Source organism: Synchiropus splendidus, chromosome 19 (genome assembly GCF_027744825.2).
Source record: "Synchiropus splendidus isolate RoL2022-P1 chromosome 19, RoL_Sspl_1.0, whole genome shotgun sequence".
NCBI lineage: Eukaryota > Metazoa > Chordata > Actinopteri > Syngnathiformes > Callionymidae > Synchiropus > Synchiropus splendidus.
The window spans coordinates 15,012,633-15,029,402 of NC_071352.1; the positions used below are offsets into that span (position 1 = coordinate 15,012,633).

Below are 16,770 nucleotides of genomic sequence, written 5' to 3' on the forward strand. Positions count from 1 at the left end.
ACCAACGACAGAGAAGATGGACACAGTATTCGAGTTCCTCGAATGGTCAAGGAAGAAGCCACACTGATGTCAGCGCGTCTCGGCCACAACACCAGAAATACATGTTTGTTCTCTCATTCAACCTCATTCTGTTGGCCATTATTTACCAGGTGTGGATGACTTTCATGTCAACAACTCTTCAGGCGCTAGCAACAATGACATTCCGAGTCGTTCCGACTCAACTGCGGATGAAGAAGTTGATGCGAAACGTCAGAAGCTAAATACCATTAGCATGTTTACGGTCCTCCCCTCCCCCACCAACTCCTCCTCCCCGGCAGCTACACGGCTTAGCCCGCTATCAGCCTCCATCGCTGAGTGGACGATAACAAACCGACGTTTATCATCAGAACAGTCAAATCCGGAACCGACAGGACCATCTTTCTTCAAGAACAATACCAGACGCCGACGTCTTTGATGCCGAAGCCGTAAGCCGCCGACGGGGAGCCGAGTGCTCACGGATGCTAACATGCTAATCCCCTGACTTGGTCAACGAGTTTTTAACGCGAGTTTTTTTTTTTCATTTCCTGCGGCCCATTTTCCTCTGTGAGTCACATCCTCTCCACTGGGATCGTTATTTCTGTTGTTCGATGGGATTTTGCGTCAAATGTGTGCTATTCTTAGCTATATAGGTCACTGATGCTTCTGGGGGTCTCGTCGTTCCTTTAGCACATTAGCATCATCAACAGCTGGTTAGCGCCGATGCTCGCTGCTCGTCTGGCTGGATTTTAGCTTCAAATCGACGAGGGACAGTACCGGGGAGGTTCGGTTCGGGGCTTGTTGGGGGTCGAATGTTAGTGATCCAGGCTCTGTTTGGGATTCTCTTCTGTTTTGGTGGTGAACGGTGCAGCCTTGCTAACAGCTGAGCTACAAACAAAGCTCCATGAGCTGATGAAAGTAATGAAAACAACCCGAAGTGCTTCCATTTTCAGCGTTTAGCGGTGACGAAGACGACATTTATCGTTCAGATCGGGACTGGACTGGGCCGTCCTTTGAGTTTTGATTGGAATCAGCGTGTCATGGTCAGACCACAGCCGCTTTTCCTGCGATCTTAGCCGGCAACAAGCCCTCGCACGCACCGCTCCCCCTCTCCGGCTGCAGGACACCAGAATGGCGTTTCACGGTACTGGCAGACCGGCTGTCTGTGGCGACTTGTTTCCCGGTGCTGAGCTGGGTCACAAGTATTTTTGCGTCAACAACTCCTGTGGAGCCCCCTCGACTGGCCTCAGTGCGACACCCTGCCTCACTGGACCCCCCGCCCCTGCAGGGACCCCGAGACACCCCACCGCTCTCGGTGGAAGCGCAGGAGGGGGAGCAGCGGTGCCTCAGCCCTACAGCAACCCGGCCAGCGAGGTGCCCAGTCCAGCTGAGATGGAACCGGATCGGCCCATCGGCTATGGAGCCTTTGGAGTCGTGTGGTGAGTCATCTTTCTATTCCTGAGGATCCACTGTTGCACTGTGTTGTCTGATATTGTCTGCGCAAGAGCGATGGAAGGAAACATGTCATGTGATCATGTCACAGGTCCGTTACTGATCCACGCGACGGCCGTAAAGTCGCTCTGAAGAAAATGCCCAACGTCTTCCAGAACCTGGTGTCCTGCAAGAGAGTGTTCCGAGAGCTGAGGATGCTCTGCTTCTTCAAGCATGACAACGTAAGACATGGCTCACCTCATCTGGATCTCCAGCTCTGCGCAGGTTCTGACGGGTCTCTTCTCTCTGGCAGGTCTTGTCAGCGCTGGACATCCTGCAGCCACCACAGATCGACTGTTTTGAGGAAATGTATCCTTCATATATTCTTCTCCACCTGGTCCTTGTAGTGGACCACACCTCCCAGGATGTAGTTTCTTTCTTTTCCTTGACAGCGCCCCCTGCAGATATGTGATCACAGAGCTGATGCAGAGCGACCTCCACAAAGTCATCGTGTCTCCTCAGCCGCTGACCACTGACCACATCAAGGTCTTCCTGTACCAGATTCTGAGAGGTGCCGACCCAGCAGGCTCTGTCCCGGCTTCCAGTCCACTGAACGTCTCTTGTCTCCTCAGGGTTAAAGTATCTGCACTCTGCTGGGATTCTGCACCGAGACATCAAACCAGGAAACCTGCTGGTGAACAGCAACTGCTTACTCAAGGTAGACATCACTCTTGCTTCTTCTCTCTGGGCCTGCGAGTCTCATCCTCATGCCTCTGCTCAGATCTGTGACTTCGGCTTGGCCCGTGTGGAGGAGCCAGACCCATCGCGTCACATGACGCAGGAAGTGGTGACCCAGTACTACCGAGCTCCAGAGGTTCTGATGGGCTGTCGTCACTACGGCTCGGCCATCGACGTCTGGTCTGTGGGCTGCATCTTCGCTGAGTTGCTGGGGCGACGGATCCTGTTCCAGGCGCAGAGTCCCATCCAGCAGGTGAGTTGTGCCGTCTTGGCTCTCATGGTTGCTGTGGTTCTCCTCATCCAACCTGAATGACATCGGGCTGTTTACAGTTGGATCTGATCACGGACCTGCTCGGGACACCTCCTCTGTCGGCACTGTCACTGGCCTGTGAGGGCGCTAGAGCTCACATCCTGAGAGGACCACACAAGCCGGTGCGTATCCACCAAGACCTGACCCATACAGGCGCTGAAACAGAACACCAAGTCGTCACTCCTCAAAGTCATGTTACTAATGGCGTGTGCGTGTTTGATTCCCAGCCGTCGCTGTCGGTGCTGTACATGCTCTCGGACGGCGCAACTCACGAGGCGGTCCACCTGCTGTGTCGCATGCTTGTCTTTGACCCGGTAAGTTCATTTGCTGTGGCGCGTGAGGCAAGCAGCTCCAGAGTGTGACCGCTCCTCCTCCTGCAGGCCAAAAGGATCTCAGGCAGCGATGCGCTCTCGCACCCCTACCTGGATGAAGGGCGGCTGCGCTACCACACCTGCATGTGCCAGTGCTGCTACTCTGTCCCCAGTGGGCGGGTCTACACCCGTGATTTCGAGCCGGTGGCCGAGCGTCCGTTCAGTCACAGCTACGAGAACAGTCTGCTCTCTGTCTGGCAAGGCAAAGGTGAGGCTGGTGGCTTTCTCTTCATTCGTCTGCTTCCCTACCTGACCCCTCTGTTCCTGCAGAGTTGATCCACCGCTTCATCACAGAGCACCAGCAGGGGAAGCGCGTCCCGCTGTGCATCAACCCCCAGAGTGCTGCTTTCAAGACCTTCATCAGGTGAGCCAACTGCCAATCTGGTCACATGACTCATTAGGTAGAACCTCAGCCCTGAGTTTGTCTTTCCCTCGGACCTCGCAGGTCGACGGCGTGGCACTCGTCTAAAGTGTCGAGGAAGGAGGAGAGATGAAGCGGCGGCGTTGGAGTCGGGATATTGTTCGGATCCAGCGAGATTTGTTGCAGTGGACCCGGCCAAACTAGTTCCGACAAACCCAGAAACTGTTTTACCTCAATGTGAGTTCCCCCCCTGCTGGAGTACCCGGTGCTGACGCTGCTGCTACGGAGGAGACCAGAGTAGAAACCTTGTGTTCCGACCATTCCAGTCCAGTGCAATAGTTCCCCGCTCAAACCTGGTTCTGACCGACCGCGCGACGCAGCACATGTAGCAGCCAGCTGGGGGCGCCGCGTCACGCCTCTCCACAAGCTGCTGTCCTCTGGATACTCCAAACGCAATGCCGCGCCCAGTGCGCGGCTTTGTTTTTAACTTCTCACGTGCGTCGGATGGTGGTGGCCATGTTTCCTGGGAGACGCAGGAAACGCTGGCGACGGCCCTCCACATACGTTTTTACCTCGTGACGCTTGCAGAGATGCTGCTGTCTTGTTTTAAAGTTCAGTGAAGGTTCCCGTGGGTCCCACCTGAGGCAAACATCCATTGTTATGACGACCCCTCCATGACCCCAAATCACAGACACTGATGTGGTTCTGGTCATATGAGGGTTCACCAGGCTGCTACCTGTGGTCACACGTGAACTTCCTGCTCCCCACATGCCTGCTGGTCTCATCATCAGTTCATGATCCTTGGTCCTCAGCGTCTGTCGTCTCCATGTGCAGACAACAAACAAAAGAACCAGTGTGAGCCAAGTATTACGTTTGGAAATAAACCACTTGCAGGGATTTAGCCTCATGGATCCGCCGGTGTGGGCCAGTCGGTTCAGGCATTGCAGACCCACATTGGAAACAAAATGGCTCACGCTGTATCAGAACCTCAGTTGGTTCCTTCAATAGAATCTGCAGCACTGGAGGTTCCCAGTGTGGCAACATCTGAACCCTCAGCTTCCGAGTCCCATCCTGAGGTTCTGGACTGACCAGACTATCCACCCTCTCGTACTGGTCCATGGGAGTCCTGTTGGGAGGGGGGCCTTGTGTCACAGGGATTGGTGGGTTGGCATTAGGTTTGGCCGGTCACACGACTGAGTTTGAAAATGTTTGGTTCTCACTTCCTGTATCTAAGTTGTGAAGTCGTTTTAGTTGTAGTTCACCCGAAGCTCCAGCATGTGGCGCCACTCTGGTGTCCCTGACCTGGAACTAGCGGTCAGGACCAGAGTTGTAAATGTTTGTGTTTAACTGGGGGTCAAAAGTTGAAGTTTCCACTTTTGTTTCTTTAGAGACCTTTTATTTTGTGTTTGAATCCAGAACCGTCTGGCCTGGTTGGGTGTGACTCTTTGTGCTTGACTGAAACTGAAGATGATCAGGTGTCAAACTTGCGACCAAAAAAAGTTGCGATGTTTTTAAGGAATGCATTGAAAGTGACTGTCGAGGAATCCTGCTGCGTTTTAGAGTTTAAAATATGGAACAATGTTTTCGTCTTGTTTTAGTCTTTTCTTGTTTTTATTTTGACTTGTTTCCCACAAAATACTTGAATTTCTTAAACATGTTTAGAGACAAAGTAGTGAACCACGAGTAAATAAACAAACACTGGACGACATCTTGACTCGCTCTACTTCCTTTTCTGTGACTCGGAGTCTGGATGTCCAGCAGGATGATCCTCTTCACTCCCCACCGACAGGTGGCTGCAGGAGGCGCCGCCTACATGATCCTCTCAAAGCTGGTCACCTCACACACATACACACACACACACACCTTAGGAATGGCGTGTCTGCTGCTCGCCGGCTCAGTCTTCTTCCCGGGACTCTACCTGCTGTTCAAACAGGCTCTGATGCACCTGTGGGGCTGGAGCGAGGGGGATGCCGCGACTGTGTCCACCCGGTGAGAACACACACACACACACACACAAACCCCTCAACTGTCATGTCAAACCACTGCCATCGTGTCCCCACATTGTCAGGCAGACCTGAGCGCACACACCCGCACCTGAGCATTTGCATCCCTCAGGTCATGTGACATCCTTGGTCTCATGCACACATTTTGATATGTTTCCTCAGTTTGGTGTCGTCGCTGCAGGCTGTCATGGCAACATGCATCGGCGGCATCATCGTCGCAGCCTGCGCTGACATCATCAACGACAGGTGAGGTGATGGACATGTGCCGCGGCCGGTGCAGGTTTGACGACCGATGATGCTCGCGCAGGCACTGGCTGACGGACAGCTACATCCTGTTTGCTACACCCTATTTTGTCTACGATGTCTTCGCCATGTTCGTGTGCGACTGTCACAAGCACCAGGTCAAAGGTCACCCGCCGGGCAGCTGGCGCGCACCAGTGACCCGCTTCCTGAGGAGAGACGCGCTGATGGTTCTGCACCACATCTTCATGGTGGCCTTCTGCTGCCCCGTCTCTCTGGTAACCACGGCTGTCGCTCTTGTTGTTTGGTCATGCGACCCAGCGGTGTGCGTCCATCATCAGGTGTGGCGTGGTGGGAAGGGCGACTACTTCCAGGGGCTCTTGTTTATGGCCGAGCTCAGCACGCCGTTTGTCAGTCTGGGCAAAGTCCTCATCCAGGTGAGCAGTGGTGGAGGGGGCGGGGCTTGGCAGGTGTCCTCATCACTGTGGGCTTCCAGTTCAAGCTACAGCACACGCTCCTGCACAAGGTCAACGGCGTGATGATGATGCTGACCTTCTTCTTCTGCCGCGTCCTGCTCTTCCCTTTTCTCTACGTGGCCTACAGCAGGTGAGCCGTGTCTGACCCTCGTGTATCATACCTCACTCTGATGGAGCCACCTTGGTGCAGGTTCGTCGGGATCCCCGTCCACCAGGTGGCAGCGATGGCGCCCTGGCAGTGCAACCTGGGTGCAGCGCTGCTGTGGCCGCTGCAGCTCTACTGGTTCCTACTCATCTGCAGGGGGGCCGTCCGTCTGTTGACCCGCCCCCCACCAGGACAGGTGAGCGAGGGTCCTCCTGGCACCTTGAGACCCCGACACTCCGGTCACTGAGCCCAGTGATGATGGTGAATAAACAACAGGATGATGGAGCAGTCGTTAGAAACAAATCCCAGTTTTTATTTGAAATCAAAGATGAGAACTTCTGGAATCCAACCAACAACCTGCCGTGACTTGTCAGTACTGATCGTCGCCGACCCACGATCTAGGGTCAGTGGAGGGCGTCCAGCAGAGACTCAGAGCTGAGCTGCTCAGGTCCAGTCCAAGTGAACCCCAGGCGAGATTTGAAGTTTGATCTGGGGGCAGGGCGCCCCCTACAGTCACACAGATATGTTTTCATATCAAACATTCAAGAGTGAATTGTATTCAGAAGTGGAACAGGTTCCTGTAAATCGGCGGGGCGACACACTGGTCCTCACTTCTTCCAGACCTCCTCTCCAGAAATGTAGGTGGCTTTCACGTGGAGCTTCTCATCCAACAGAACCAGGTCTGCAGAAGAAAACATTGTATCACCAAGACAGTTGAACCAGTGCAATGGAGCCTGACAGGCCTCCTCCAGGGCAGTGTTTTCCAACCCATTTCTAGCCACGGCAGCCTTGGTTCATTGAAAAAATCCCGGGGCTCACCACCAAAGGAACCTGGGCCAAAGCGCACTTGTGCTTAAAGTCCGATAGAAAATCCCCATTCATTGGTGAAAAACTGTAGCTACTGACACTCGGTTGTTATTTTGCCAGAAATAAATGTGTGGCAATGTGGCAAAATATATCATGAGTTATTTATTTACTTACTTAAAATAACTGTCTCTTTTGCATGACTTAATTGTAGTTTGGAGTTTCCAGACAAATCCTTCGCTTCTTTGCCTGAACTTGCTTCATAAAAACAATGATTCTTTCTCTCTTCACATTTTGGAGCGCATTTATTTTGTGGTGCATTTAGTTTTTTGCCAACTTTTAAACCACAAAGCAAACTTTGACAGTCCATTAGTATCAATAAAGTTTTGAAGTGAGACATCACATTAGCTCTGCGGTGCAGACAGTCTTTGGCGTGGTGGTGGCTCCGACAAGGATCCCTCCCTCCCTGGTTCTGTGGTGAAAGTGTGTGGTCAAGTTAGAGGCGCACCAGCTTTCAAAACAGCAGCAAGTTGCGCATGTGAGCGGCTTCTTGGCTGTGAGTGTGTGGGAAGAGGAGCGCGGCGCACCACAGCAGCGCTGCTTTGACTGAGGGACGGATCAGCGCATCACCACACTGGAGCTCTACAGCTGAGTGGAGAGAAAGAATGGCAGCCAATCCATATGTGATCTCCTCAACTTGGTTGCTCCTCAACACCTTCTCATTGTCATGATTTCACGTCATCATATCGCCCACCTCTATCTCCGGACAGCAACCCGGTTGAAAAACACTGCTATAGAGGACTGGTGAATTACAGCCAACACTAGGTGGCGCCCTGACCTGCATCAGCACCGAAGTCCAGAGTTCCTTTGTTCGCGAGGTTGAGGAGCCTGGCTGGGTGCAGCGAAGCGGCTTCCAGGGCGACCTCTTCGGAGCAACCTGACACACAAGGCCCAGAACAAGTGAGACCAGGACCTGAGCTTCCCGACACCAAAACCCACCTGTGGCCTTTTGGAAGTGTCGCACACACATGTCCATGGTGGTGATGCTCCCGCACAGAGTGTCTTCTCCTGAAACGCAAGTGTGATGTCACTTCCTGTGGAGCTGCGCTTGGTCTTCACCAGCAGCGGTCTCACCAGCCACACATGCTTGGAGTCCCTTGATCTCTATGTCCTGCTCACCCAGCCGGTGCCGCCCCTCTGAGAGACCCATGGCCGCGATGGCGTCGGTCACCAACACCAGACCTGTAAACACAGGTTAGCCCGTGCCTGCCGTTCAACAGTCGCTGGGAGCTAGCGGTCTGACCGTCAGGGTGAGTGCGGTGAGCGATTTTCAGTGCAGCTGGGTGAGTGTGAATCCCGTCAGCAATCATTCCGTAGTAGACTGTCCGTTCCTTCGGAACCTGGTCGCTCGCCAACAAACCCACAATGCTCGGGTCCCTGTGGCGGAACTGGACAGCACAAGCCAGGTCAACCAGCAGCACGACGGGCAGCTGGGCGGGTCGGACACTCACCGGAGACATGGCGTTGAAGAGGTGCGTGATGAAGGAGGCGCCGCCTTGGACGGCTTCCTCAGCCTGCGCCAAGTCGGCCTCTGAGTGACCTGCAGAGGGAGCCAGAGATGCAAGGATCAGCGGCCGCAGCACCGACTGACCCTCAACTGTACTTGCTGACCCAGGGACACGGTCACGCCCCTCTGGCTGAGTGCCTTCACTGCCGCCTGCCCATGGTCCAGCTCCGGCGCCAGTGTCACCATGGTGACGTTGTCCAGGCTGCCGTAGACCTCCAGCAGGTCCTCCAGGCCTCTGGACTGGAAGGTTCGGATGTGCTCTTTCACGTGAGCCCCCTTCTTGTTCTTGTTGATGAATGGACCCTCCAGGTGAAGTCCTGCCAGGACCTAAGGAGTCAGAACCAACACCGAGACTTGGAAGATGATGCCTCACCCAGAACTCCAGCTCCATGCTTGCCTCCGTTCCGGACTTTGACTTGAGGGAGAACCTGTAACAGTGACACCAGGTGAGACAGGGGGCCTCGTGTGGGCTGGTGCTGGCCCTCACCTGATGGTAGACCTCGGCTGCAGACGTGACCAGTGTCGGGCAGAAGGACGTGACTCCGTGCTCCAGTATCTTTTTGGACACCTCAGAAACTCCAGTTCTGATGTCCCCTGAGGCCTGAGAGAAGTCCCACCCAAAACCCCCTGCAGCAGACGGCACAGGTTCATGGGTCATGTGATCATGTCCTCACCACTGAACTGGGATGGGTGCGTGTGTACCGTTAATCTGGACGTCTATAAAACCGGGAGCGATGATCTGGTTCTTGCAGTCCACCCGCTGGTCGGCGTACCCGTGCTCATCAAAGAAGAGTTTCTGGGGGTCCAGAATTTTCCCATCTCGCACCCACAAGTCCTCCCTACACACACACACACACACACTTCAGCTGCCGCACTAACTGGTTTCTGGTGCCGCACACTGGTACCTCAGTAGCTTGTGATCTCGCAGGATCTTACAGTTGACGAACTGTGTGATCGGAGAGTCGGATTTTGTAGACGGCATCTTGGTCTGAAGTTTCACTGCAACAACACAATGTAAAAAGCAGAAGTGAAAATATAATGCCTCCAAATTCAAATCAGATCACACTGCACTGTGAGGTCTTCAGCCATTTGACAGAATAACTTTCACTCTAGTCACCAACAGGGACGTGCACGGTTAGACTATCTGCACCCTTTTCCCTGCACAAGAAAAGTGCTCCTTCTGGAGCCCATTTTCTCTTGTTATTTGGTTCGAGATTTCGAAACAGCTCACACGGAAATGCATCAAAAGATTAACAGAGGAAGCGAGCCTGCAGCCCTTCGTTCCAGTGGAATGTTGGTCAGAACACTTCCCCTGAGGAACGAAGCCTCAGGGGAAGTGTTCTGACCAATATCCCACTGGGAAACTGCAGGTTCAAAGTCCACGTTGGACTTGGGTCCATCGGTTCAAGTCCGCAGTGTGACGTCACAAGACGTGGCTCAGCCAGCTGATCGTAAACTGACCATCATTCTGGAACAAAAACTTGACCGAAACACTTTTGGAAATACCTCAGATGCCTTGAACAATGTAAATAGAGATCTTTGTTTTCATCAGCTCGAGGTGAAGACGCCCAGTTTGCCAACAACCGTCTGTTGTTTTTAAAGGAAACAAACAGGCAACGACGATTTGTTTTACGACGATGTTGTTGACAAACAACGTCTTCACCTCGAGCTGATGCGGTGAAACCAAACCGCTTTAGTAGAATAACGGTCGCAACAACAGTGCTGGAAGAGTCGAGACAACTTTCTGGGTCAAAAGAGCATTACATCAAACACCAGCAGCGCAACGCTCTTCACTCACAGTTTTTCCAAGTTCCTTCGAGCGTCCTCGGACGTCACCGGTCCACACGACATAAGGGACGCAAACGTTCGTCACCTGAGTCTCGTCCAGCGGCGACTGTCGCGGTGTTCCAGCGCTGAAGTGTGACTGCAGTCATGTGACCGGATACAGTCAGCTGATCAGCAAAAACACACACACACGGTAGTTGTTGATTTGAGCCGCAGAAACATTAAAAAAAATTTAAACAATTGACGACACATGAAGGTATGCAAAGCCAAGTGTAATTTAATGGAAAATTAATGATAATAATAATATCGTGTTGATCGTGTTGGTTCACTCCTTAATCGTACCGCTAGAGGGCGTAACATCAAGCCGCATCATGTGATCACATCAATTCCCGTTCTTATTTTGGGAGTTTTAAATGAACGACAAACACGAACTGCTGTTGTCATCGATCCGGATCCCAATCGTGTGAGGTCGCAGACAAATGTTTTGGACTCGATATGTGGGCGCGCGGATGTGTACTGGAACGCGAGTACACGGGATCACCATAGAAACCAGCGGGCCAATGAGAGGCCGGAGGACTGTTTACAGGGCAGTTCCGTCTCCCGGGTGACCGGACAAACCTCCTGCTGCAGGTATTAAAGTACCCCCCCGCCCCGCCTCCCCCTCACAGATCCGTCCGAACTTCAGCCCAGCTGCAGCGGAATCCAGTCCGGTCCAACAACTGCAGGTGAGTTTTGTTTCCAACATCTAATCACCTTAACATCACTCAAGGTCGAGTTTCCGCAACTTCCTCATGACGTCAGAGATGTAGGATAAAGTTCCATTTTACGTCTTAATTTAGTTTATGATTTTTAATTGATGTTTCAGGGTGGCTGATTCAAAGGTGCGCTCCAAGTGCGTCAGAGTTTCAGGAAAGTTCTCGGTTTCGGTCCTGTCTGTCGCCTCGCAGGTGAGAGACGCGCCACTTGACCGCGGCCATTTGAATAGAATCGTCCCGAGACTGAACCGTTTTTGTGTCCGGACAGGAGATATGCTGACCTTGAGCGGTTCCGACCCCTGGCCCGAGGGTTCGGTGGGTCTCGAAGAGGAGGTGGTGACCGCCGCTGCGCAGGTGGAGGAGCGCGACAGCGCCTCGCTGAGCTGCGGCTCCGTCACTCTGGACGACAGCCTGACCAGCCTGCAGTGGCTGCAGGAGTTCTCCATCCTCGGCGGGGACGTCCCGCAGCGGATCCTGAGCCGCCATCATCAGCGCTGCTCCGAGGCCCCGGCGTCCCCGCTGGCCGCGGACCCCGCCTGCTTCGGGTCACCGCTGACTCCCGGGAAACCCACGGCCGCCGCTTTCAGCCGCCTGCAGCCTCTGGCGGCCATCGTTGCCCGCGGACACTGTCCGGACGAGGTGGACTACAAGAGCGAGCCGCACATCAAGCCTCCCTTCTCTTACGCGACCCTCATCTGCATGGCCATGCAGGCCAGCAAGGAGAGCAAGATCACGCTGTCCCGCATCTACCAGTGGATCACTGACAACTTCTGCTACTACAGACACGCGGACCCCACTTGGCAGGTGAGTGGAGCCCTAACATAACGCTCACTCTTCTGGCGCCAACTTTTTTATGTTCATTCCTTTGCATATTTTAAAATGGACACTGTTCTGGACGTCAAGTTTCTTTTAATTTGACTGAACCTGAAAATATTTAACAAAGGTCACATAGGGCCGCGGGGGCAGGGGGGGGAGAAGGGTGGGGGGGGGGGGGGTGGGGTGGGGGGGGGGGGGGGGGGCTCCAGCGCTCAATTTAATAAGTTAAAGCTGAATCTTCTTCTCGCTTGACTGCAAGTTAAAAGCAACACTTTGTACTCTTCGGGAGTCTCTGGTCTGACGTCATCGTGTCATTTTCTCACCCAACACACACAAATTCTGCAAGCCATCGTAACCCCGGTTATTTTCTCTAGTATAGAAAATTCCGATGCTCATGAACGCACCATCCGCAGGCGTCCTGGTAACGAAGGTCAGCGCATCACCCGAGTGAGCAATGAAGTATAAGAAGCACACCGGAGCTACGACGTGTCCCGGTGTAAAACCGAGGCAAAGATTAGGGTGTTACGTCTAAAAGAAACACATTCCTCCTTTTTCCAGATCAGCAGATCGCACAAGTACCTTTGTCTATGGCGGCCCGAAGTGGACAAAAAGTGTCTCACTCAAGCAGGGTTGTGCTAAAAGATGAATACTTATACAAGTTAAAAAATATAAACTAAAACCTTTACTAATCATTGTCCCCATTTCATAAAACAAACTGACACACTGGCAGGTGACCACACTTTCTCCCAAAACAAACAAATACGCACGTTTCAGTGCAACAAACTTGGTGAACTTCGACTGTGTCATTGGCTAAGCTAGCTAGTTCTGCATTACCCAGTGACTCATCAGATAAACAGGCGCTAAGCTAACTAGCTGTAGCATCTTACACTTTCCTGTCTTCCCTTCAGAATTCCATCAGACACAACCTGTCACTCAACAAGTGCTTCATCAAGGTCCCACGGCAGAAGGACGAGCCCGGGAAGGGCGGGTTCTGGAGAATCGACCCGGTTTATGCTGAACGCCTGCTGACCGGCGCCTACAAGAAGAGGCGGTTGCCGCCGGTCCAGATCAACCCTGCTCTCCAAAGCAGACTCGGCATCAAGTTGCTCCCCCCGCAGCCACCCAGACCCCGCAGCCCGCCAGGGGCTCTGGGTGGCCTTTGCATTGATTCAGAATCCCAGCGTCTCCTCCAGGTGTTCGAGCAGGCAACCGGTGCCGACCAGAATTATGACCCACACCTGGCAGAAGGGACCATGCTCGGGTCCTGGCCGGCGGCGAGGGGAGTCAGAGGATACAAGAGGAAGTTAGGCTCCAGAAAAGGGACCTCCAAAGCCCCCCGCCGATCCAGCTCGCCCCTGCTGTCAGTGGAGGACCAGAAGGAAATCGAACCTCTGAAAGGCGACTTTGACTGGGACGCTATTCTGGACTCGGCCCTGAACGGGGAGCTCAGTCTTGAGGGGGAGGATGCGCTGAGCCCAATCATGACTGAGCAGGACCTGACTGTACAGGGGACCCATATCTCTCTCGAGGAAGCGCCCCATGATGTCCTGGTGGAGACCCGAGGGGACATCTTAGAGGAGGAGACGTTCCTGGCCACAGCGTTTCTGGACCACCAGTGGCCCGAAGAGGAAGAGGACCAGAGTCGCAGCAACTTCCTGTGCGCCTCCAACGTCAACCTGGAGCAGCTGTTTGACCTCGGAGACCCGCTAGGTGGAGGCTCCGGGATCCGGATCGACCCGTTGCTCTGACGAACGGTCAGACCTACGAACTGAGAAACCTCATCTCCAGAACTTTGTATTCAGTGGACCTCACACACCAGAACCAGAACTGCCTCTTTTGCCAAAATGCTCTTTGTATCAGTTGTGAGGAACGTTGGGATTCCATGACACCTAGTCCAGTTCTGACTCGGTGAGAACTTTGGGTCAATCACAGCTGACTTTCCAAGTGCCAAGAACTGGATGTGGTCTTTGTTCTAAATGTCCACCCGTCTACACACAGGGGACTGTAAGAACACACACATACACACTTTTGTTCCGCCGTGTCGTCGCTCCTCCTCTGCTGTTTTCACTCTCTTGGACAATAAAGTTGAGTTTTATTGCATGTGCTTGTTCTGAGCCCAACCCCTCAGGAACCCCCTCCCCTAGTCAGATCCTTCCAGAAAACCACCCAGTCTGCTTAAGATTTATGTTTGTGTTTCCCTGCTGGTCTCTGTCGTCGTCACCGGTCTTTCTTTCAGGTCTTTGTCTGGGCTCAGCAGGAGTCAGGTCCTGGTCTTCACTGGGTCTCGGCGAGGTCTTTCTAGGGTCCCACAGGACGAGTGTCTCCCAGCCCGTATATCATCCCGTCATAGACCACTGCGGTCACCAGTGACCCTGTGGCAGATTAGCTAGGTGGCTCACGTTAGCGCTGAAAAGCCTGGCCACTCACATGCTAATATGGGGAATTTAAAACGGCCCACGACCCCCAACGGTCTGTCTGCCGCATCACCCCCATGACGGACATTCGGGAAGCTTTTCCTGGAAATGACATCCCCTTCTACCACCCCCACAGAGGTCCCACATCCCAGTCAGGCTCCTGCTGGTGATGATTGTCATGGTGGAGGCTCAGATGAGAGCAACCTGATCCAGGTGATCTGGACTCCAGTAAGAAGATCCAGCAGGTGAAACATAAACCCGCTGCTACCCCGCAGAGCTCCACGTCACACCTGAGACCTGATGGCACGACATGTCCAGGTCCAAACACAAAATAAAAAGAAGACAACATTATGACATTGCTAGTGAGTGGGGGAAAAATGGGGGGTGATCGGGTTTTCAGAAGGACACGGTTATTCTTGAATCATGTCTGTCTGAAAACCAGAGAGGGCATGACCCGAGTTACTGGGCTGCTCTCCATGGCAACAGGTGAAAACAAGCGTCCCACTCAGTGATGTGCTGCCTCACCTGGAGAAGGTGGAGAGGGCGGGGCTTCCCCAGCAGCTGCTCAACTGATGAGGGCGTCCAGGGGTCAAAGGTCAAAACATTTCAGAGGTCAGTTCAAGTGAAATGCAGTAGGTACAAGTGTCTTCAATCCAATTCCGAGCCTCAAAACCAGCACCAAGTCAAGCCATCACAGAAGCGGAGCGATGTGGACCGGAGCGCTCAGGCTCTGTGTGACTCGGGCCCTGCAACTTTCTTCACCAGACCGTTCGCCGCCGTGCCGACGCCGGAACAAAGGTCATTGTATGCAAGAGCGTGTATGGGTGTGTGTTTTGTCAGGACAACAAAGAGAAGATAATCTGACATCCATCAGCCTCAGTGACAAGCTCACACTTCACCACAGCGACAGCGTTGCATTCTTGACGCTGGACTGTCGCGCCGTGGTTGCTAAGTACACGCGACACACACACAGGTGGTTTTTAAGATCCGCCATCATAAGAGCTACGCAGAATCAGAACCAGAGAGTGTGGCTCCGGCGTAATATTCTCTTCACAACAACATGAAACATCACCTGCTGCACTAGGCTGCTGTCAAACATTGTTCGTGGACCTGTCACCTGTCCACCAGGCAGGTGCACTTCCTTCCTCCTTCAGTGATGCTAAACTGAAGAGTTATGTGCTTCTTGTTGAAAGACCTTCAGGAGTGAGTCATGCTAGCAAGCTAACAAGTTTGAATCGAAGCAGCTATCATGTTGCTTGTATCATTTTCTAATCCCTGGTGTCCACGCGCGGATGAGCGTCCACTTCACCCCCCACCACGAATCGAACACTTATTAACTGCAAGGAATGTAAACTGTGTTGCAGCAGGGGGGTGGCGGGGAGGGTGGGGGCATTGGTCCAGAACTTTACAGAACCGTCGGCCCGGGTGCGATTAATGACCACCAAGTTATGGAGAAGAACCGGAGCTGGGGGGGTCTGAACAAAGGGGGGCTGGTGAACTCTACAGGCATTTCAGAAGCCTCACTGGCTACATTTACGTCAGCTGGGGGGGTTGGGAGATCTCAGTTTGTTAGTGGTCACCACGGCGACGGGCAGGACTCACGGAGGTATCTGGCTTACTGGAAGTTTGCTTTATTGTCCACTTTCAGGAAGCGGGTGGGGGGGTAAACATGGCGGTGGTGATCACGTGTCAATCAACACTGGCGTGTGTGTGCTAACATGCTCAGTTAGGACTGTGATGTCAACAAGGTGCGGAACATCAGTTTGATCTGCTCTCATGCCCAGAGTCTCATTACCTTCTGATGCTTGTGTTCATTTGTTTGTCTAGATGTTCCACTGTGTCAAATCATTTCCCTCTCAGGTCAGAGGTCAGCAGTGGAGCACACTGGGGGAGGACGCTTCTGGACTTGACTGACGGTCGGATCAGAAGATGCGCACAACAGATCAGATACAAAGGTCTCACAGAAAAGGATTAACTCGGCGGACATTGGGGCGACTGGGAACCCAAAGGTCACGGCTGTAATCCGGGGTAACCAAAGTGGAGGGATCATAGGGGGGACAGACGCCACAAGCTCAGGTTCACCTGTGGCTGAATGTCAAGGAGAGGTCAGAGGTCAAACCCTCTTTACCTCCATCAGTGAGACAAACCCTGAACTGAGGTCTTAATGGACGGAACTCGCTCCACTGCTCCCATTCGTGATGCATTTCCACCAAACTCAATTCATAAATTCACGTCCCTCCTAACACTGCCATTTCAATTGCCAGTCGGCTGGTCCTATGGAATATTTAATTTTTTAAAACATTTGTCTCATGAAGACAAGTTGTTCTACCTGGTGGTTTCACCTCTGTCATTAAATGGAGATGAGTTATTCCATAACATGAACTCACAAATAAAATGCATGCTGAAAAAAACTGTCCTTTTCATCGTATTCTAAACGTGACATATTCATAAGTGATCAAGTTTTAATTGAACTAAACTTTTTTATTGTCGCATTTCTCCTTGTATTTATCATAGAGGCGCTAATTAGTTTTTCACCAAA

The 16,770-nt window shown here is 52.9% G+C and overlaps 4 protein-coding genes across 5 annotated transcripts; 3 read left to right on the forward strand and 1 right to left on the reverse strand.

Moving 5' to 3' along the window:
• The first annotated feature begins 118 nt into the window (after positions 1-118).
• nlk1 (nemo-like kinase, type 1) lies at positions 119-4,934 on the forward strand. Its single transcript, XM_053851869.1, has 11 exons — positions 119-1,454; positions 1,559-1,688; positions 1,760-1,815; positions 1,911-2,017; positions 2,079-2,164; positions 2,228-2,437; positions 2,515-2,616; positions 2,722-2,808; positions 2,875-3,073; positions 3,136-3,229; positions 3,311-4,934. Exons 1-11 carry the CDS (start codon positions 1,147-1,149, stop codon positions 3,357-3,359), a joined length of 1,428 nt encoding a protein of 475 aa, XP_053707844.1. The 5' UTR covers positions 119-1,146; the 3' UTR covers positions 3,360-4,934.
• amdhd2 (amidohydrolase domain containing 2) lies at positions 4,591-10,402 on the reverse strand. The gene is made up of 12 exons (XM_053851872.1): positions 10,260-10,402; positions 9,367-9,460; positions 9,164-9,300; positions 8,949-9,088; positions 8,835-8,889; positions 8,566-8,778; positions 8,406-8,494; positions 8,198-8,342; positions 8,029-8,136; positions 7,894-7,962; positions 7,733-7,831; positions 4,591-6,772 (listed from the first exon to the last, which is right to left on the reverse strand). The coding sequence occupies exons 2-12, from the start codon at positions 9,441-9,443 to the stop codon at positions 6,699-6,701; spliced, it is 1,206 nt and encodes a 401-aa protein (XP_053707847.1). The 5' UTR covers positions 9,444-9,460; positions 10,260-10,402; the 3' UTR covers positions 4,591-6,698.
• On the forward strand, positions 5,093-7,147 carry tlcd3ba (TLC domain containing 3Ba). Of its 2 annotated transcripts, XM_053851874.1 has the most exons (6): positions 5,093-5,215; positions 5,392-5,475; positions 5,537-5,747; positions 5,811-5,906; positions 5,966-6,075; positions 6,136-7,147. In XM_053851874.1, exons 1-6 carry the CDS (start codon positions 5,097-5,099, stop codon positions 6,335-6,337), a joined length of 822 nt encoding a protein of 273 aa, XP_053707849.1. In that variant the 5' UTR covers positions 5,093-5,096; the 3' UTR covers positions 6,338-7,147. The 2 variants fall into 2 exon arrangements, with proteins under 2 accessions (XP_053707849.1, XP_053707848.1); XM_053851873.1 differs by having other exon boundaries at positions 5,537-5,906.
• A 518-nt stretch (positions 10,403-10,920) lies between the features above and the next one.
• Positions 10,921-13,820, forward strand: foxj1a (forkhead box J1a). Its single transcript, XM_053852316.1, has 4 exons — positions 10,921-10,971; positions 11,112-11,193; positions 11,270-11,805; positions 12,726-13,820. The coding sequence occupies exons 3-4, from the start codon at positions 11,275-11,277 to the stop codon at positions 13,563-13,565; spliced, it is 1,371 nt and encodes a 456-aa protein (XP_053708291.1). The 5' UTR covers positions 10,921-10,971; positions 11,112-11,193; positions 11,270-11,274; the 3' UTR covers positions 13,566-13,820.
• Positions 13,821-16,770: the final 2,950 nt, after the last annotated feature.